At 35.6% G+C, this 21,161-nt stretch overlaps 3 protein-coding genes across 18 annotated transcripts in view; 1 reads left to right on the top strand and 2 right to left on the bottom strand.

Annotated features, from left to right (window-relative positions):
- Positions 1 to 2,918: 2,918 nt before the first annotated feature.
- On the bottom strand, positions 2,919 to 7,848 carry LOC140753592 (tRNA pseudouridine synthase-like 1). Its single transcript, XM_073088322.1, has 7 exons — positions 7,689 to 7,848; positions 7,481 to 7,609; positions 7,057 to 7,266; positions 6,713 to 6,808; positions 5,738 to 5,981; positions 5,255 to 5,489; positions 2,919 to 5,192 (listed from the first exon to the last, which is right to left on the bottom strand). Exons 1-7 carry the CDS (start codon positions 7,736 to 7,738, stop codon positions 4,672 to 4,674), a joined length of 1,485 nt encoding a protein of 494 aa, XP_072944423.1. The 5' UTR covers positions 7,739 to 7,848; the 3' UTR covers positions 2,919 to 4,671.
- A 228-nt stretch (positions 7,849 to 8,076) lies between these two features.
- Positions 8,077 to 11,499, top strand: loj (p24 family member logjam). Its single transcript, XM_073088321.1, has 4 exons — positions 8,077 to 8,322; positions 8,480 to 8,743; positions 9,086 to 9,204; positions 9,769 to 11,499. Exons 1-4 carry the CDS (start codon positions 8,110 to 8,112, stop codon positions 9,875 to 9,877), a joined length of 705 nt encoding a protein of 234 aa, XP_072944422.1. The 5' UTR covers positions 8,077 to 8,109; the 3' UTR covers positions 9,878 to 11,499.
- LOC140753589 (uncharacterized) overlaps positions 10,666 to 21,161 on the bottom strand; it is a 105,545-nt gene continuing 95,049 nt past the window's right edge. For all 16 annotated transcript variants that reach the window (XM_073088304.1, XM_073088308.1, XM_073088307.1 and 13 more), the window contains 9 exons: positions 20,082 to 20,283; positions 19,569 to 19,751; positions 19,054 to 19,258; positions 17,208 to 17,376; positions 16,578 to 16,717; positions 16,149 to 16,298; positions 15,679 to 15,811; positions 13,095 to 13,296; positions 10,666 to 12,734 (listed from right to left, as the gene is read on the bottom strand). In XM_073088304.1, the coding sequence (XP_072944405.1) occupies positions 12,568 to 12,734; positions 13,095 to 13,296; positions 15,679 to 15,811; positions 16,149 to 16,298; positions 16,578 to 16,717; positions 17,208 to 17,376; positions 19,054 to 19,258; positions 19,569 to 19,751; positions 20,082 to 20,283 (1,551 nt within the window). In that variant the 3' untranslated portion in view covers positions 10,666 to 12,567. The remainder of the gene's footprint in view (positions 12,735 to 13,094; positions 13,297 to 15,678; positions 15,812 to 16,148; positions 16,299 to 16,577; positions 16,718 to 17,207; positions 17,377 to 19,053; positions 19,259 to 19,568; positions 19,752 to 20,081; positions 20,284 to 21,161) is intronic.

The raw sequence follows: 21,161 nt of genomic DNA, 5'->3' as shown, positions 1-21,161 counted from the left end.
GCAACAACTTCAGAGCGGACTAGCAGTCTGGCGCGGACTATAAAATCAATTATACATGTTTTGGAAAATGATAATATGGAAATATTTTTGCTTGTATTATGCAAAAGTAGAGGTGTAAAACAAACAGGTTTTTCTTGTTTTTGTAGACATACTTGTTGTTTACTATATTTCTTTTAAAGTCGCTTGATAACTTGCCACAAAAATACTCGTAAACCTTCGTTTAAGGTGCATTTAGCCTTGCTTGCTATACTGTTTTGCTAACATTTTGTTATGTTTATACGACAATAAAAATAAAACGTTTTTACTACACTAACTAGGGCCGGATTTAAGGGAGGGCAACCGGGGCGGCAGCCCCAGGGCCTCCACAAAAGACCCCTTTAGAGACCCCACAATAGAGACGTCGGACTTTTTTTTAATTCCGACTAGTAAACACTAATAAAAAGAAAAAATATATATTTTCCTTTGATATTCTTTTTCGCTGTTTTACCTTTATCTACAATACTTTGTACAAACATGAATACTAGAAGAATCTACCTGCGTTTCACAATAAAATATTTATTGAAAATCTCAACTGAAAAAATTGTTCATTTTATTCGGAAAATAATTTGGGGCCAGGGGGCCTCCACTCCTTTGTAGCCCCAAGGCCTCTAGACCTCTAAATCTGGCCCTGACACTAACTAACAATGTTATAACTATTCTTAGCCAAGCAACATGGCAGAGAGTGTCTTAGACATGTGCCTAATAAATAAAGGGTCAGGAAACAAGTAAGTGACCGGCAAAAAAATATTTTATATTGTAAAGAAATACCTGTCATATTAATATTTATAATTGACTTTAAAGATCATCTTACAAAAACCTAATTTTTACTAATATAATTAAGTAGCTTATTAGCATCATTTTATTAGCCACTAAACATAATCTACTCTTATCAGTTATTTGATAATGTATACCTACTCGTAACAAGTACACGTGATAGACGGTCAGTCGCATTCCTTTAACTAAGTCAAATGAGAGTTTTTGACGTGATCAACTCGAACTGGTCCAATCTTAAGTATAGACAGAGTTAAATCCCTTAACTTTAAAAAAAAACCATTTGTTAAATGAGAGAGAGAGAGAGAACTATTTCAAAAGAAAGTATAGGTCAATATAAATTTATACATAAATGACAGAACATTTTGATTAATAATAAATCGTTTAGCAAAATGTATAGAGTATTAAAATTGATCCCTCTAGCCCGGCTTCATGAGACCACGGGCACAAATCACTCGACTCAAATGGATGTGTACGAAGTACGTACATCCCACTTTACCCTTTGTCGCTTTTGTAAATTTGAATCGTTTAGAACAAAAATATTTCAAAGTTTGAGTTGATTTACGATATATAAAGATATATCCTTAGGTTAGTAGTTTTTGATGTACTTAATTTTTCTTTTTACACTTTTATTTTAATATTATTATCAAGCAAGTGCCTTTTGTTACGTTGTGATAAGTAATGTTAAGTTGTGAAGTTTCGAGACATTTTTGACCTAATATTTAAGTGGTTTATATATATTTATTATTACTATGATATCCTTATAGTACTTAATCTTGCATAAATAGAATACAAAAGACACTAACGAGTGCCAATTTTGGTATTTTGATTATTGTTTCGGGTGCGCATAACTTCTGGACTTAAAGTACAATGAAATTTATACAATTTAATGATAAAAGTTTTTTTTATAATTTTATTGTTGCATATATGTATATAAATGCTAGTTGTATAAATACTCCTGTATTTTTTATTAAGTCGATATAAGTGTACATTTATATTTGTATATAAGAGTACCGAGATAGATATCGCGTTTGAAGGTCGAAGACTGAATGCTGGTAGAGGTTGCGATGCCGGTGTTGTGGTGCAACATATATTGACGTGTGGTTATCACGAATGAATGGATTATTGTAATCAACTTGACATAAACTTGAGTGTACTTTTTTATCTGAATTGTGTATATCTAACCGGTTTTCTACTCACTTTTTATTAATACTTATTGTTTTTGCGTTTATATTTCCATTATTTTAATTAAAATAATGAAGGTTTTTTTTTGATAAAATATTAATATTTTATTTTATTAATAATAAACCTCTAGCCATGAGTTTAACTAAGTTTCTAACACATGTACAAAATATATTACCAATTAGGAAATTGGTATAAGACATAAGTTTGTGAAGTATATAAATGCATGCATGTAACTTTTTATATAATCATATTAAGTTTACGTGCATCGTGTATAATAGGGCCGCGAATGCCACGAACGCCCACGTTTGTTGCTATTACTGAGTACTAATAGAGGTAGTGCTTGAGGAGTGCAGGGTGCGATGGGGTATCTTTGTTGCTTTATTAATTCAATTTTCTTTTTTATTTTGATGTTTTATCAGTTCTATGGTTTTGAGCTATTGAGTGATTGTTAAACTTTAGTTTTAATGGTTTTGTGATTCAAAATTAACATTCCGATTATTTTGGCAAGTAATGGGAAGTCTAATGAAATTATTTTGGTCTCAAAATAAAATGGTTGTATTTTGAATTTTAATTAATTTTGCTCATATTTGAATTTCTAAATGTTTTAACATATGCTGTGTGATAAAATGTTAATTTTCTGTTTCGTAAAGATTACGTTTCGAAAGTAATTATATTAGGAATACGAAAATAATTATACGTGTTATTCTAAACACATTTATGTAGATAAAAACCAATGTTTTAAAAATACTAAACATGTCTATAATGTGACTATAGCTTTTTTTTTAAATGTAACGATACATATATTTGAAATTTTGAGGCAAATATCTAATTGATATTCTGAAAAGGCTACAAATGCAAATTATACATCTGAAACTATAACGTCTCTACATGTATACTAGAAGATATTGAATAAATTATGACAGTTCATTATAACAATAATTTAATATAAAATATTTAAAGTAGAATTACTATAAAAACAGATTACTTAATACATATTAAAAGGATCTTAACATATACAATAGATATTTAAACCATGCCTAGGGTCTCCTAGGCGTGACTGGGTCGTAGACGTGTCTACGTGCCCAATATGTGGCATATGACTTATATTTAACATGTACCTAATCTTTGTCATGTAACGCAGATGGCGTCAGATTTTACAGGAAAACAAAAATGACATAAATGATCTTTTATTTGGAAAAAAATATATGATACATATTAAAGGACTTCATTGTTTCAACATGAATGTGTTATTCGATTTATGTTAGTGAAATGAGCAAAATATCTCTCCCCTAGGATCTGATGAAATGTAATGCATACCCACCGGTATTTAAAAGTGGATCCTACTTATTATTATCTTTATAAATGATTAAACGAAGTAAATGAAATTACCTGTTTATTTCCAATGCCAGTCAATAAAACTTTATGCTATATAAATATGTTATAATAATAATTCCGTTACGAAATGCTTCATGTAAAAATAGAGGTTACAGAGACATTTTGCTCATGTAAAATATTTTATATTTAGTAGATTTAGAACATAAATATAAGTGATTAATATATAACCTTGAAACCATCCATTAACAAAGCTGTATTCACATATTAATCTTAGGCAATTCAAATTAACAAGCAACATTTTGAACGCCTTTGAAATATTGTTTCAACTGTGTACTACAGAAGAAAAGTTAATTTAAAAAATATATACGACATCCTTGAAATATTTAGAAGTAAATATGCCCCATTTAGATGGAGAGTTTCTCGTCTCGAGGATACGATTATCGAAGGAATATAAAATATTTTGTTTGTTGGACAGAAAAATCTCCTCGTATCCATTACTTTTGTATAAATCGCCTATAGGAAACCGGCGGCCTGTTTCGACTTATTAAGACATATTAGGGGGCGGCAAAGTATAGAAGAGTAGAAGACTAATTTCGTCCACCTATTTTCTGGGCGGCAAGATTATACTTGCGCCCGGGGCGGTACGTTTGTAGGCAGGTTGCCCATATTTGGTTTTAACTACGCTGGTTATACAGTTAATCTTACGAGCCAAGATTCATACATTAAAAATGTTGCTTGCTAAATTGATAAACCTAGAAATAAGTGTTGTCGTACTTATGAAGTGGTGCTACAATATAATAGTGTTCGTACCTTGCGGCCGCCGGAGCGCTTCCAAGTGTTCATTGTATATTAAGGATGCATATATTACTTATTACTTGTTATTGCATAAAGCGGTCCATTACAACTGCACAGAATATTGGCGCTTGTACTTAATTTTATTTATTAGAATAAAGTTATGTTTGAAAATATAATGTATTATTTTATTAATTAAAAATTACCTCATGAACACATATATAAAATACAATACCAACAAGTTTTTTTGGTTAAAATCAAATAAGTAATATAAAGGGTGAATGAGCTAAGCTAATATAGCAAACTTTACTGTAACAATTAATAACATTAACGCCTTTTAAAAATATATCAATTTGTGGTTTTGTTCCTCAAATTGTAACAGGAGCTAGAGAATATACCTAAAGCAAACTACCCGCGTGGCGCATTGGTCAGCTTAATGACATTCACACAAAGAGTTCCTGGTTCGATCCTGGATAGGTAGACATCTAAATAACAAACACAGTGAGCTCTAATAGGCCCTATGAGTTTAAAAAGTGTCTAAACTATATTTTAAATAATTTCTCCAGGCTTCATATTTTTCAGTTGTTTACTGAAACCGGCATTGGGTTGTATGGCTGGTCTCTTGGCTTTAACTAAACTGTAGGCATCTTCATATTGCATATGTTCGTAATGCATCAAGTAAGCTATAGCAACCATTGAAGTGCGAGACACGCCCGCATTGCAATGTACCAACACATTTTCTTTCATCTCGACAGCATTTTGTATGAAATGCAAACATTCTGACAAAACTTGTTTAATATTTGTTTCTGGCAAATCTAACATTTGTACAAACTTATGATTTACAATAACATTCATGTCCACACCTAAACTAAGTACGTGCTTAATGTTATACTCCCTTAAAACTTTGTCAACGGCGCAATCCTGCGATCCTATGTACAAATAACTTACAATTAACACGGGAACGTCGTCTGGTTTCGTATCGACCACGAAACCGTACGCGCTCGACGCGACACACACACGTTCGTTTCCCTCTACATATTTTTTCCCGTCCACACATGTCACCACTGTTTCTGTCCCTTTCAGTTTGTCCTTTTGTTTCTTTAGCTCACTAAGGAAACTCATTGTCACTCACTATCGCTGTTCTTTTCGCACTCGGCTGTATTTAGAGACACTTTATTTTTAGTATCTTCAAACACTAAATCCTTAGGGTCATATTTCACGTTGCAGAGGTACAGGCCATGCGGAGGGCAGGCACCTATAAACGAATACCACGAGTGTTTGGAAGGAACTTGCAGCATAACCTTGATTTCCTCTGGCGGGAGTTTACCGATGGCCACCGAAATAAGGGTCCCTATCATGCGGCGTATCTGTAATGATATAGTGTCAGAAATATAGAAGCAACAGGAACATCAACCATCACATTATGAATTAAGAGTGATTACAAAATTAAAATAAACAGAAGGAAACTTATTATTTTATGTCACAGTCAAAAGTTTATTATGGAGCCACAGACTACTAATATATGTATGGAGCTGAAGTCTAAGGTACCAGTACTCTGGCATTTATAAAACTTATTTAAACAGCATTTGATATTATAAGTAATAATTGTGAATACCTGATTATGAACAAAGGACCTTCCTTTTATTTCTATGTCCCAGTAGTCAAACATACTGTCCTGCCTATTGTCAGAGAAGCTGGACAGCATGGAGCGGCCGGGCCGCACGTCCATGCAGTGGAGGGTCCGACGGTTCGACTTGTTTTGCTGCAGTTTGTCGAACTTCTTGAATGTCGTGAAGTCGTGGTAACCAAGAAATTCCTTTGAGCCTTCTTTGAATTTTTCTATGTCGAAGTTTCGAATTCTGGAAATGATAGGTCATTCTTTTAAAATAAAAAATAATTGAAATAATAACATATTCTAAAATTTATTTACACTTTCTATATATTAATGTGGAAATTATATTATGACTAGTTTTTGCCCGTGGCTTCGCCCTCGTTTAAAAGAAAATAATATGACATACTAAGTCTAACATTCATAAAACTGAAAATTCGTACCTTCATTGGAATGACAGTGGCGCCATCTGGCGAAAATTGGTCGAACCAACTCTGAAACCTTTGTGGGCTCAAGCTAAAGATCATCACTTAATCAAATGCATAGTTTACGATTCAATCCTTAATATTGTCAATTACAATATCGAAATATCGTTTTTTTTTGGTCCAAAAGATCGATTCTCCGATTAATCGATCTTAGATCGCCATCCCTAGTTCCTGTGGGATTTCCAGGATAAAAACTATCCTATGTCCTTTCTCGGGTCTCAGACTATCTTTGTACAAAATTTCATTAAAATCGGTTCAGTGGTTTAGGCGTGAAGAAGACATTCAGACAGACAGACAGAGTTACTTTCGGATTTATAATATTAGTAAGGATTATTAAAATTAGTACACATATCGTCAACAACCAATTTAAGTATGTGACTTCCCCATTGGAGATAATCAATAAATTTTAAAAATTAACCAAAATAAACGTAAATCAAAAAACAATTGAAAATTTTATCAGTACTCAGCCCAATATATAGGTATCATTGTCCGTTACCGTAAAAAGTGGCACCTGTCCAATTCTTCTATTGGTATTATTTGTGAGATGCAGGTGTTTTCTAGTAGCTCAACATCCTTTTTAAGAATGGCCAATCTGAAATTAATAAAACACAATATTGTAATCTTTTTAGTAATAATAATAACACAGTGTAGGTACTTACTAAATTGTATAAAAAATTACACTATTTTTATTACTTTCACTATGATTGCATTATATAAAAGGCAGTATAGTGCAACCTATAATATCATAACACACTATTAATATCACAGTTTATCTACAAATAATTCAGGCAACTTTGAAATCAATTAAAAATATTTATAAGGCCGGCATAGCCAACTCACCTATATAAATATGTTCTTGATAGAGCAAGATACCTTGCATTAAAGTCATCTGAAACCCTAATACAACGTTTTACCAATATGGGAGTGTTTGTTTTCCAAAAAAATGTATTCAAATCGTACACAATTTTCTCAGGATAATATTTTCGGGCACCTGTAGGTTCCAGATCAAAGTGTGCACTAGAATTCAAAGCATGGACTCCCCCATCTGTACTGTAACAAATAATTTTATACTGAAGAGGATTAACACTATGTTTCAATACATAGTACGGAAAAGTAAAAAGGAATAAAATAATATTATGTCATGTTTGGAAAAGATATCTAAAATAGGTTGATTTTATTAGATTTTGTGAAGAGTAATACCTGCAGAAAAGATTTTTTAATTAAAATACAGGACCTGTAAAGAATAATATTAAGTATTATTTACCGGCTTGATAAATGAACCATAGGATAATCTTTTGGATTTTGCTTGGTAAGTGCAATCTCCATCATCCCCTGCACACTGTCAGGATCGGGTAGAGTACTTCCACCTTTAAGCCATAGCTTCTCTGACGACCTGTAAGAAACAACCTCGCCTAAAGTAAATAACGCCGAAACATTTCAAACATGACTATCTTAATAATTATGATACAAACCTAAACTTGGTACCAATATATGAAAACACTGTAAAATATCTAGATTTCATTATATTTCTTATATTTTCCAGTCATTAATGATAATATTTCAAAAAAATTAATAGCTTTTTAGGTTATATCACAGTACGGTCGCAAATCATTAGCGTCAGCTGATTTTGACAGTGACATCACACTTATTTTCCATTTGCGTTGAGTGGGCATTTATTTATTATTAGATAATTTTGTCGCTTATTAAACAGTTAATGCTAGTCTTAAAATTAATATAATATTTTTTTTTAAATCATAGTAACTTGTAATTGATTAGATTAAAAAGTTTTATTTTTCAACGTTTCTTAAACAAACTTTCACTTTATCTCAAGCTTACTGTCTTCCGGATTCCGGACACGTCAACGTCAGTGTCAGTTTTCTAAAACAACTAAAGATGGCTCAACGGACGTGGCATATGTTTACTGTGTTATCGTTATTATTTACAATTTTATCACTCGTAGGGGACGCTTCCTCAACGTCAGAGGCACCATGGTACGAGAATCTGCCCGCTGTAACCATGGACTACAAAGTTCACATCGATGCCGGTAAAGAAGACTGTTATTTCCAATACGTCCAACCGGGCGCCACATTTTACGCCAGCTATCAGGTAATTAGCTTTCTTTTGGTAGTAAAACATATGGGAAATAATTTTCGATATTTTGGCCTATCTTATTCACATGTTTTATGCAAGGTAAAGCGACATTCACGTGCACTTTCTGTGTTTTAATGCAAGTGTTCACCTGTCACTTTCGTTTACTTGTTAGGTGTTGAAAGGCGGTGATGGCATGTGCGGGTTCGCGGTGCGGCATCCCAACGGGCAGATAGTGCACCCGTACGAGTGGCGGCAGAGCGCGGAGTACGCGGACCAGACTAGCAGCGGCGGCTACTACGCCGTGTGCATCGACAACCAATTTTCGCGGTTCGCCGGAAAACTGGTCAATCTGTACCTGTCCGTCATTAGATATGACATGTGGGAGAAGTATGCGAAGGAAGTTGAGGAGTTGGACATGAACATTAAGAACTTTACAGTAAGTGGTGATAGAATTTCATTAATTAAATTCTAGTGATCATTAACCAACCTTGTTATTTGTACTTGAAGCATGTTCACAAATAAAACCTTAATAAACCCTAGAAAAATGTTAAAATAACCAAAGATAAAATTCGAGATTTGGATTCACAAGCTAATGCTTACTCTGACCAACAAATAGATTTAGCTGTGAAATTATAGAGATAAAGTAAATCACAAAAAAGCTCAGTTATCATTTAAAACATGGAATTGAATGGTGTTGAAATTAGAGTTATCAAAATCAAATCTAAAAATAGTTTATGATTGTATTCATTAATATTTTAACTCTTTTTTTATATTCCAGACCTCTATACAGTTTGTGGAGCGCAATATAAATGACATACTACAATATCAGTACCACTCCAGAGCCAGGGAGACTCGAGATTACAATCTGTTGCAAGATAATAACACTTATGTTCTAAGGTGAGCTACTTATGTGCTAGTACTAGCTAGTGAGGTACTAATGTGCTAGTCAAAATAATAGTCAGATATTATTGAAAACTTTGTAGAATTGTCAGGTATGTACTTGAGTTCATTCAGTTGTGATAATTAATTTACTATACACACATAAAATTAAAAAATAGAGGTTGCCTAATGTGTGGTCAAAACTCATACCACTAAGACTATGTTGTGTTGCCCTACTATACAAACATATGAATTCCTCACAACATGTGTTGATCACATATTATGTGTTGATTACATATTACCCGGTGATTGCGGTTGACATGCTGGTAATAATCTCAGGGACTCTCAACCACTGTATCAGTTGTGGGATCTGTTTTCTAGTAAATTTGTAGCCTAATTATGAAATTGCATGCTTCCGAGCCTTTACTGTGTCACTTCCCATTTAGTTGGAAGACCTATTCATTAGGTATAGTGCACATAGTAATGCACTAACATATGTATGTTAACATAGGTTACTTGATATAATGCTATGCCATTTTATTTGTATATAATTGTATGAAAATCATCTTGCCTTGGTTTCAGGTGGTCACTCATTCAGATTATTGCTATTGCTGCAACAGGGACACTACAAGTTTATTTTGTTAGAAAACTATTTGAAGTCAAAGACAACTCATCGAAGACACGAATTTGAATTCTATTTTATTTTTATTTACTAATCTGAAAGTGTTCTAAATGTTTTCCAATGACCTTGACTGAATCTTTTCATTCCTTGTTATCTCTCTACTGTTTGAAGATCGAGATTGATCTCTTGTTCATTGTCATTAAGTTAAGGATATTTTTATTATTTTTTATTTTTTTACAGCATAATAGTAGGCTACTTATTTTATTTTTTGTTAGATGTGCAAATGTTTACTGTTTTTTTTTGCTTTGTGTATTAATAACATATTGATATCAAAAGTGAGGCCTAATTTGTAATCAGATTAATTTCTATCAAGCATAATATTTAAGATTATATTCTTATGAATTGAGATTTATTTCTAGCACTAATAAAAGACATTTAGAGTATATTTTTATAACTTTTTATATCGTTTTGCTAAATAATTTTGACATGTAATCAGATTTTTTTACCTTTTAATGTGTAATTATTTAATTGATCTAATTAGATAAGGGTCAATTTCCCTAATGTACATAAGTAAAAGTTGTATTTGTCTCAGACTATGACATATGAAGTGATGAGATTGGCCTTAAAAGAAATTGTGCAAAGGTAATAAAAGTATGTTGTGTACTTAAACACTTTTTTTATTGATATTCATTTTTCGACGATTTGTGAGCAATCAAAGCCTATTATTATGCCATTTAAGTGTTACGCTCCAAAATAGAGCATATCGAAGATACGTCTGTAAGGTGGTGTATATTTTTATTTTTTTATGTCCTATGTGGAAGGATAGTGGTGCATACTGCATGGTAGAAAAAAAACAATTTGTTTTAATATGCAAATTATATTTGATAATAATTACATTACAGAGTCTCAACGAGTGTACATTAGCGGTATGACTATATACATATAACAATAATTTACTTAAGTACGAACATTTAGTGCTCAATTACATAGATTGGAATATTCTATTCTATAATAACATACTAAAAAGTTTCTGAGGGATGTTAACATTTCCATTATAAAAGTAACTTTTTATATAGTCCAAATGAGAACAACATTATGCCAATAAGTGAAGGAATGTTTACTGCTTAAATAATTATAATAATTCATCAATTCGAGACATTGTAGTAGTGTCAATTTTGATTGTTACTCGTCCGCTTATTGACTAGTTAATTTTCGAACCACGGGCAAGCGAAGCGAGCGATTTTACAATAGTACAATACCTTAAATATTATGAATAAAATTGCATACTCTAAACATATAAGCCATAAACAATTGACGGAGTAGATGCAGGTGCATAACATCTAAAACACAAGTGATAATCACTGTTTAAAATAAGTTAATCTTCAATTTATTTTACGCAAGTTACATTCGTTCTACGGGTCAAACTTACCTATCAGTGCCTATACCAAATGCACACGTTAAAAATACAAATCCTACAAGCTAAACAGTAAATATTCATTAAAACGGAATTATTCTGTACAATAAACAAATGTGAATCTCATACGTAACTGTACACTTTCACATGCTATAATTACATTAATTATTTTATTATCTTACTCTTTAAGAGCGTAACATTAAGTGTATTTAAAATTAAGGAATTATAAGCACCACATAATAAGGTAAGTTGGTGCGGTGCCTTTTGAAATTAGTCAGTGATGCACAACAAAGGTGTAGTGAAAAATAGTCCAAAAATACAAGACGTTAAATCCTAAAGTAAGGCCCGGTACTTGCAACAACTTATTATTTCTGACAACGACTATATCCTATTAAATTAAGGGAATATATTGGTCGGTTATTGTGGTTGTACCAGGCAGGCAGAGCATGGACGGATACAGTACATGCGAATGATTATTACAATAACAATACAAGTTGTTCTCAAACCTTACAAATCACATGAATTTTGTAAGCCCTATGTCTAATTTGTCATAACAAAATAGTTGCACGTCTTTATTAAAAAAACTTAAAATTATAGATTCGGGAACATACGTACGTAAAAAAGGAAAAATGCCCGTTATCTTGCTGCGACACACTGGGGGACGCGGATTGGTCGAGATGTAATAAAACCAATAATGATCTAATCAAATCCAATTAATTAAATCGTTATAAATAAAAAGTTTCGTTATTCCGATAAGCTTTTTTCAACATGTCTTACATTAAGTCGAATTTATTGTCTTAGACATGAGAAATTACTATGATAGTATGAGTTGTAGGTTGTCTATATTGGATGAAGTCTATTTTAGGTTTTATATAAGTATACATGTACATAGGTACTTATATAAACGTGCAACGTCAGAAACGATGCATTGGTTTAGACTTAGTGCTTGTATAGTTCGTGGAATGACCCATTGAAGGGGAAGTAGAGATTAGAGTTATAACTCATAAGCAGTGGCGGACTAAGGTCGTCAGAGGCCCGGAGCGGAAAGTTGTATAGAGGTCCACACTCTAAGAAGTTGATTTGATTTTACAAAATTACAAATGTTTCATAGACTCAAAAATACGTATTTCAGTGATGATGAGTCTGAAGATTTTTTTTAGCTAATGCAACTGTTTGTGGGGCTCCTCAGGACCGAGGGCCCGGGGTGAACCGTCTCATAGTTCGCTAGAGCTCATAAGTAACCCTTGTTCTCACTGGCGGTTAGTCGGCGCGTTTTTTCTGTCCGAGGTATGGACCGCCCCTTAGTCCGTTAGAGTTTATAAGTAACCCTCGTTCTCAGTGGCGGTTAGTTGGCGCGTTTCTTCTGTCCGAGGTACGTGCCGGAGAGCGCGAGCAGGCGGTACCGCTGGCGCAGGTTGCGCGCGCGCACGTGCGGCGACATGATCTCCGCCGTGTACGCGCCCGGGAACCAGCCCGCCTCGCCGTCGCGCGTGCGCTCGCCGTAGTACCAACCTGGTGGGAAACAGACGCTGTTAGTGTTTATGTAGTCTTTGACTACAACGTGAGCTAATATTATTTTTGGGGTAACGAAAAATATTAATATCATTTAATAGTCCAAACAGACTTAGCACAATTTAATGCTCTTAAACCCGTCAGTTATGTTTATGTTGTACTTTTTCAGTTAAATGTTACTTTTTAATTAAGTAGATCGAAAAAGACATTCTTAAATCAGCGCCATCTACCAACAGCTATTAAATTCTCTACGATTCGTGCTAATGCGATGGCAATATCTTTAGAATTATTTTCCTTTAATTTATCCCAGGCCGCGTACACCCTCGCCCGCGCTCTGTCCCGCAGCAACTACACGCTCACCCTCGCTGGTCTTCCTGGTGACGTTGACGATGTCCCCCTCGTGCAGCGCCAGCTCGTCGGGCTGCGCGGGCGCGTACGCGAACTGCGCGGCCACCTGCGGGCAGTCCCAGCCCGCGTACACCGCCTCGCCCGCGTCCGCGCTCGGCGGCGACAGCGCCTCGCCCCACCGCCGCGCGTCCGTCTCGCTCGGGCACGACATCAACTGCAACGGATTTATATTGTTTATAATCGCGAAGTCGAAAAAATATTAAATTACAAGTTAGTCTGGTTGCATATTTTATTTCATGTCAAACATGTGCTGGATGTCCTAATGGGTCAGGACCAAATTTTTGACGGATTCAGAAAAACTGAAGTGTCCGACTCATAAGTGACAAAAACTTGCGTACTTTACACGCCTAAAAATAATTTGGCATATTTTATAATAATATCTTATGTTACTGTTAACAGTCTCATTCATCAAATAACTTAATTTGAAGCTTAATTTCTTTAAAAATAATATAATATCGAACTCTTTATATTTTTGCGCCATACAAAATACGCATGTCCTTGCTTGACTACGTAAGAATATTTTGGCCGAAGTTTTTGTTTGACGTAAGCTAGCATTCATACCTTGATATTATTAAATCCTTATAAACACCAGTAATCGTTTTCATTAACAATAGCACAATAACCATTGATAATATAGTTTTTACAATTAATTTTACATACGTCCCAAAATTCTTTCCATTGTAACACACCTGTTGTGCGACGCTATTATGTCCAAACCAAAAACCAGATTTAGGATTTAGTTGATTATTTTAGTATGGCAACATTGGCTTCAAGTATTGGCAACAACATTTTGGATAAACCGCTATGTTTTTTAAATGTCAGTTGACATTTTGTTTGAGTCGTCAGCGCGTGTCGTTAAGATTTCCGGACTTTAGGTGAGTAAAACTTTAATATTTTTTATGATTTTCTAGAAATTGAATTATATTTATTCATTCCTGTTATCTTTATTGTTAAATAGGAAGCAGAAGTGTTCAATTAATGGTTCAGTTTGTTAATTATTGCAAGTATTAGGTTATGTCGTGAACAATTTTCATTCCATTGTGCGATTTGTGACACGAAATTGTGCGACGTGTCACAAGGGAAATTTCTAAAGTTATGTTTACAATAATTCTTATGTCATTAACGAATTTAGTATTTTATTCGAAAATGTTTAAATATATTAACTTACTACATTATTTTAAATTACTACGCCAGAGGCCTAAAGGAGGGTACCTATTGTATTAGTTGGTATGTTTTGAGATGCTACTGGGTCTTATTAAAATTCTCATAATTTGGTATTTTATTAATAGTTATTTTATGCCACATTTGTTGTCACGTTATATTTCTTGCCTGTTCCGATGTTTGTAAATCTCAGTATTTTTTTCATCTCAAGCATGTTTATTAATAAATTTAAAATAGATAGGGTACCTACTTTTTGGGACTCGTAATTTAAGAAAAAAAGTTTTTCTATAAAAGGTTTTGCTTAGTCTTAGCTTTTCTTAGTTTTTATTTATTCTTAGCGAGCTTGCTCATGAGGCGATTCTTGCGATTTGCAATTTCTACTTACTAAAAATGAAAATTGTCCTTGCGTCGCGTCGGTCAATTTGCATCACATCGCGTCATCAGCAAGCTCGCTTAGGCTCAAAACTCAGTTTTATAATGCATTAAAGTATTAGACTCTTTAATTTCTTGGGAATATGATTTAACGCCTCCGCTGGCCGTCTGGCCGCTGCCTTTTAGCCTTAAAAGTATGTTCATTGCAACAGTGAAAATTCTTTTAAATAATTCTGATAGGTTTATGTTTTTTCTCGATTCTTCGTGTGAAGTTAAGCAAGTCAAATTAGCAGTTAATGTTATTTGTCAAGACCGAGTACCTTTTTCTTTTCAGATGCCTTTATCATCCGCTGAGCGATGTCGAAAGTACCGGGAGAAACTAAAAAGGGAAACTCCCCAAAAATTTAAAGAAATGAAGAAGAAAAACTTGGAAAGAACGAAAGCTAAAAAACGAAAAATAGGCGATATGAGCGAAAATGAAAAACAAGATGTGAGAAAACAATGGAGAGATGCTAAACGTAAAAAACTTAACATAAATGAACCAGTGGCAATCGAATGTAAAAGAGCACGTCGTTGCTATCGTTTATATCGTGTATATCGTCGTTGCTATATTTTATAGGATACAATTAAGTAAGTAAAGTTGTTAATAAAAGCAGTAAATGGACCAATGACTATTTAATTGTATAAGAATTTTGAATGTTTAAAATTATTGTTGTAAGTGTAAGAAAAAACAAGCAGTGTTTTAGTTTTCGATTTATTAAATTTTTCTTGAAAGATGTTTTTTTTTTATATTCCACTTTTCTTAAAATCTTATGACTATTTGCACACACCCTTATAATTCTATTGTGCTACATTTATTTTCCAGTGTGACATATTCCGTTGTGATTTCCGTTGTGCAATTACGTCAAAAATTTGGTCCTGACCCTAATGCGATTTCAGTCAGTCAGTCTATGTTAAATAATGTGCCCAGTAGCGGGTTCGCAGTGTTCTCTGTGTGCCTCACCATTTCGACGGTGCGTCCGTCGCGGTTCTCGAGCAGCGTGAGCAGCAGCGCGTGTCTGGCCGCGCCGCAGTCGCTGGCGCACACCTCCAGCAGCGAGCGCGCGCAGTGCTCCACCGCCACGTACTGCTCCGGACTGAAACAAGGAAATTGTATAATCGTATTTATCACTTTGTTGTCAATGTCTTCTGGTTCAGCCGTCTAGCCCGTCCCGTAACGCCTACTCCCATCCAGACTTATTCCGATACATCAAAACATGTTTGACATTTTTTATCATTATAAATCAAATTTAAAACAAAATGGAAAAGTAAAAATAAATATATCTTTTTACAGATCTTTTGCATTCTTTTTTTTTATAATTTTATTAAATTTATAATATTTAGACGACTGATACACCATTATAAAAGTGCCATATTGGTCGTTTTTAACTTCGAAGGAATTTGTAAGATAAAAAACGAATATGTAATCCATACCCCTTCTTCTTCGTGATGACGAGTAGGTCGTTAAACAGGAACAAGTGCAACGGCTGCTTGTGGAACTTCTTGCCAAAGGTGAGTTTCAGATCGTCCGCTTTCCATTGCAGATGCGTCATCTCGCCGGAGCGCACCAACCAACGGACTGGCCTGCGAAAACATCAGGACACAATTACAAAATCATTAACATAAGAGATTACAGGAAAGCGTATGATTTATAAACTAAAATCCGAAATACTTAAAATCTACTAAGTCTTCTGATTTTAACGGTGTGGAGGAGACATTATCACGGAGCGTTCTAACTTAGTGCTCAGGAGAAGTAACGGCGTTTTTGGCGGTAGTTTTATGTATGGCGGCGGTGGTATATTTGCGGACAGTGGTTGTATATTTGCGTGTGGTGGTGGTATATTTGTCGGCGGTGCCACATACTTGCGGTCGCGGCGCGAGCAGGCGGGCCCGAGGTCCGGGGGGTCGTGCACGGCGGGCGGGAACTCGATGGCGCGCGCCAGCCGCCACATCTCCTCCACGCGCTCCGTGTTGCGCGCGCCCTCGTTGCACTGCGACACGAACTGCGGGGGCAATGGACACGATTACTATAGTGTGGGCGATGCTAATGTGCTAATGTTAAATGTTTACTCTAGGCTACCTCCAGACTATAGGTAGTAGGCAGCCTACTACCTGAAATATAATAATAGTTAACGTTTATATGCTTTATTTATTTATAAGATATGTTTAAAGTATTCGCATTACTACTACGAAGTATTTCGGTTGTGTCTGTATACTAAAATAGTTTTGAAAAATAATTGATATCAAATATTTTTAAATTTCTGAAAACAAAAATTTAAGTGGATTTTTATCATCCTAAAGCATATGTGATATAATAGAATGGCAAGACTAGGCTATCGCTATTTCCATGCAATACTACTTTTTTAACTTTTAAAAGGATAAACCTCGCATTATACCATAAACAAAACACCACACTAAATTACATGCGAAGGAAGTCGCTGATAACAGTTAGTGTTTTAAGTATACATGTGTTTGAGTGGTACAAGTACTGACGTCATTGAGCGTGGCGAGCGCGTGCATGCAGCCCTCGTACTCGGCGTCGGGCGGCGCGAGGTGGCGCAGCACGGCGTCCAGCAGCAGCGGCAGCCGCGTCACGCGCTGCATTGGCAGCAGCAGGAACGAGTGCAGCGACAGCGACTGGCACGCCGGCTGGCTCTCCATCCTGCGTGGTAACATTGAAGGTCAGGGTTGAGTTAGGTTAGGTTATCGGGTGTGGGCAGACGACTGTCGAATGGCTAGCGTACCTGCAGTTCCGGCAAAAGGTCTACAGAGGAACACGGTAAGGTTAGTTATCCTTTCCGTTGCCCCCGCGGCTGAGAGGAAGGTTATCGGGTATTTTACTTTGCATACAGACTGGTTAGTGGCGCTTAGTGAAATAAGTACTATCGAGCTTATATTACGATACTTTGTCTCTTGTCTTTTGCGAACATAGTGATTAGTGAGGATTTATCGGAACACATACTGCGAAATTTTGGTAAAGTATGGCCAGGCTATTATGTAGCTATAGATACTCAACAAAAAATGACGTAATGTGTTTGGAATAGTTTAGGCTGGGTCGCCGTTCTGTGTACATTTTGATCAGTGTGTGCTTAGCGGAATATTTACAGTTGGGCTTAGTTTATTATGGCACTTCGTCTCTTGCATCAAAAGATTAGTCAGAGAGTCTCATACAGATTAGTGATCAGTAGAGACCGGATAATATGCATTTGCATATTTGCATATGCATTTGCATATTTAAGCGATTTTCAAGGCTAATAACATATTTTTACTAATATCTAGTGATGATGCATATTATTGCTATAATTTACAGTAGGTATTTTTCGAGCGTATTTTGCCGCATAAACTTAAAGAAAAGTTTGAAAACATTTTGAACAATAATCCAGGCTTTGAACATCTGTGTCAAATTGATAGCTTTATTAATGGACCGACGGAAGTTTTGCCAGAAAATATAAGCGCTAACATAGCACCCAAGTTCAAATTCTGCCCAGTTACCTCAGTAGATGTGGAGCGATCATTTTCGACCTATAAAAATATTTTGAATGATCGAAGACATAATCTTACCATTTGGATTTACATTTGGAACAATACTTGATTGTTAATGTTTACAAATATTAAATAATGTTACATGTCTGCTGTATCGATTAACATCTATCAATGGATAGTTTTCTATAAATGTATGCTGATTTTTTAATAAAAAATATAAAACTTAATAGTTTTTTTATTTTATCAAATAACAATAAATTAAAAAGATACATACATAATAAAGTAAAACATAAGACAAGTATTTACTAACAAAATACTTAAATCTAAAGGAATAATATTTACAAAACAAAAAAAACTCATTTAATGTTGCATATTCTGTCAGTTTTCGTGCATATTTTAGGCATTTTTCATGCATATTTGCATGCATATTTCAAGCTTTTTATGTTGCATATTATCCGGTCTCTAGTGATCAGACAACGTCTGACACTCAGATTGTGGTGATAATGCGACCGTATTCAAAGATACATAGATGTTAATTTTATGAGACTTTCGAAACAGAGTACGTGTGGCGCCATCTCTTGACGAGTAGCGGGAAGTTGCCACATGTGCTTGGTAGAGTCTGCACCAAAATTCTATTCCGCTCTGAATTAAAAGCGAGTCACGTCGCAACAGCAATTTGTAAATACCAGCAAGACCGTCCCGGCACCCGTCCGCTACTCGCTCTCGCCCACTGGTACATAGCTGCGTTAGTTCCCGTACTGTCGCTACGGAGTATTTGCTTGTGGTTATGTTTGGCTCTCTGACTACACCTACGCGCAACAACGTCAGAGCGGACCAGAGTTCGGTTTGAGTTTACCTCTTAAGCGCGTTGGCGAATGCGGGGCGGTCGCGTAGGCGCTGCAGCGTGCGCACCATGAGCGCCTGGTGCTCGCAGTACTTCACGTACGCGTGGAAGCGGCGCGTGGCGTGCCGCCGCACGATGTCGCAGATGCCCGCCAGCAGGATGTTCTCCTGCCAGCACCGCTCCAGCTCCGCCATCAGCGATTGGGAGCATTTGCGCACTGGACGGACATTTTGAAAAATGTTAAGGCGATGTTTGCAACGTGTGAATAGTAATTGGTAGGTGTCTGTAATGTGCTAATAGTGAAGATTTAAAAAAATGTAGTCTGAAAAGAGAGATTTTCAAGGGAAAAAAATCATTGTACTATTTTTAAGGTCCTTTAAAATGATTTTTGATATTGTTTGGAGCGTGAAGGATTTTTAAAAATTCATAGACTGATTAATGAAAAAGTAATAAAGTGAAAGAGATTAAAGTTTAACATTATACTATCTTGAATAATAGTAAGCAAATCAGATTTGATCAGTCGTTACCTGGTAGTATAGTAGAGAACAGCGTCTCCCAGTCTTCGGGCGGCAACACCTGGGGGTCGCGGAAGGCAGGGTGTGTGATAAAGTGGGACTCCAGCACGTTCAACGAGTTCAGGTATGAGGCCTCCGATGTGAGGAGCTCGAACTTCGCTTCCTGAAGTCGTTTTTGCGCTGGGGCTAAGGAACCTAGGGATTTTTTTTTGTTGTTAAATTTTATTATGTAACTTGTTTCTATTCTGTTACCAGGTATCATTAAAAAGTATTTCCGTTTTGTAAACGTGTGGGTAAACATAGGCAAAGGGAAATTTCCCGCCAGGCCAGGTGATCATGCCCGGGGAGTGGCCGTGCTTCAATAGTTCAGTTCAGAACTAGTATAGATGCAAGATGTTGAGAAAACTTCGATAGCGTGATTCAGAAACATCATTTCATAATGAGCTTTTGAACGTGGCCACATCACCCGTTCAGAAACATGTGGCGTTGATTGTTGATAACTTGCGGGTCGGCATAGATACTCACTGAGCACAGCGGAGTTGACGACTTCAGGCACCTCGCACCAGAGCGTGCGAGCGGGCCCGCGCGGCGCCACGAGCGCCATGGCGGAGGGCCGCGCGCCCGAGTCGCCCGAGCCCGCGCCCGAGCCCGCCGCGCCCGAGCTGCCCGAGCCGCCGCTCGGGTCGTACGCGTCCGAGTCCGAGTCGCCCGTCTCGCGGCACGCCGACTGACATAACACAGGATAAATAATAGATTAGATAAGTTTTGAAGGTAGCAAATACTGTTTGACGATTGCTTTTATCGGCATTAACATCAAATATAAAATCGCCAAGTAATTGTTAATGTGATACTTAATTTTCTAAGAGCAGTTTTGTATCATTGATGTACTTGTAAGTATCGGAATATTATTTGAAATGATATTCGTAAAGTTGAGTGCGGTCTATAGTTGAGTGGTTGATTTTACCTGAACTCAAGCACTAAATAATAATTTCAAATAGATATAATTTACATCTACAGATACTTTAAGTTCTCAAAATTTACTTTAGCAAAAAGTCTCGTTCTGTTTTAAAATTAACGCGATGATATTTGATTTTTTAAGTTCTAGATCCAAAAGGTGTTTAAGGAAACACGAGTTCGCCCGGTCAACAACAGCGAAGGTCAATACAATTACGACTTAGGTACAATTAGCGCTCCAATTATCATCTCGACCGCGGATAAAACTGTTTTCCAACATAATTGCTTTAATAGCTGAATGAAATTATCACTGACATTAAAACTGAAATATACCTATAAAAAGCACTTCTTTTCACAATACCCTTTGTTTCAAGTGTTAGAAATCTATTCTGAAAATTATTTTATGATATTATTAGGTACATAGTTTGTGTTATTTTCATGAAGTGTTATTTTTCTAATAATAAATTCTCATTTATATAGTCACTGGCTGGTACGATTGTAAATATTAGCATAGAAAAGAAAAAAAAGGATCTTGACGTTTGAGTTGAATTTTGCGCGGGAATAATAAAAGTGGTAAATTGGATCACGAAATAATTTAATCTTTTACAAGTAAAATATTTACCTACACGTGTACTTTAAATTTTAAGGAGG

The sequence above is a fragment of the Epargyreus clarus genome, unplaced genomic scaffold (genome assembly GCF_041222505.1).
Source record: "Epargyreus clarus isolate Ecla_fem2 unplaced genomic scaffold, WU_Ecla_fem_2.2 ptg000026l, whole genome shotgun sequence".
NCBI classification, from domain to species: Eukaryota; Metazoa; Arthropoda; class Insecta; order Lepidoptera; family Hesperiidae; genus Epargyreus; species Epargyreus clarus.
This window is presented reverse-complemented; position numbering and strand designations above follow the sequence as displayed.

Bases quoted from the DNA above. Each gene is read 5' to 3' on its own strand.
- loj (XM_073088321.1), top strand. From the start codon at position 8,110: ATGGCTCAACGGACGTGGCATATGTTTACTGTGTTATCGTTATTATTT. The intron at 8,744-9,085 runs GTAAGTGGTGAT...TTTATATTCCAG, and splicing joins TGAACATTAAGAACTTTACA to ACCTCTATACAGTTTGTGGA. The intron at 9,205-9,768 runs GTGAGCTACTTA...CCTTGGTTTCAG, and splicing joins AATAACACTTATGTTCTAAG to GTGGTCACTCATTCAGATTA.
- LOC140753592 (XM_073088322.1), bottom strand. From the start codon at position 7,738: ATGAAATCTAGATATTTTACAGTGTTTTCATATATTGGTACCAAGTTT. The intron at 7,610-7,688 runs GTTTGTATCATA...TGTTTCTTACAG, and splicing joins TATATTGGTACCAAGTTTAG to GTCGTCAGAGAAGCTATGGC. The intron at 5,193-5,254 runs GTGAGTGACAAT...TGAAAGGGACAG, and splicing joins GTGCGAAAAGAACAGCGATA to AAACAGTGGTGACATGTGTG.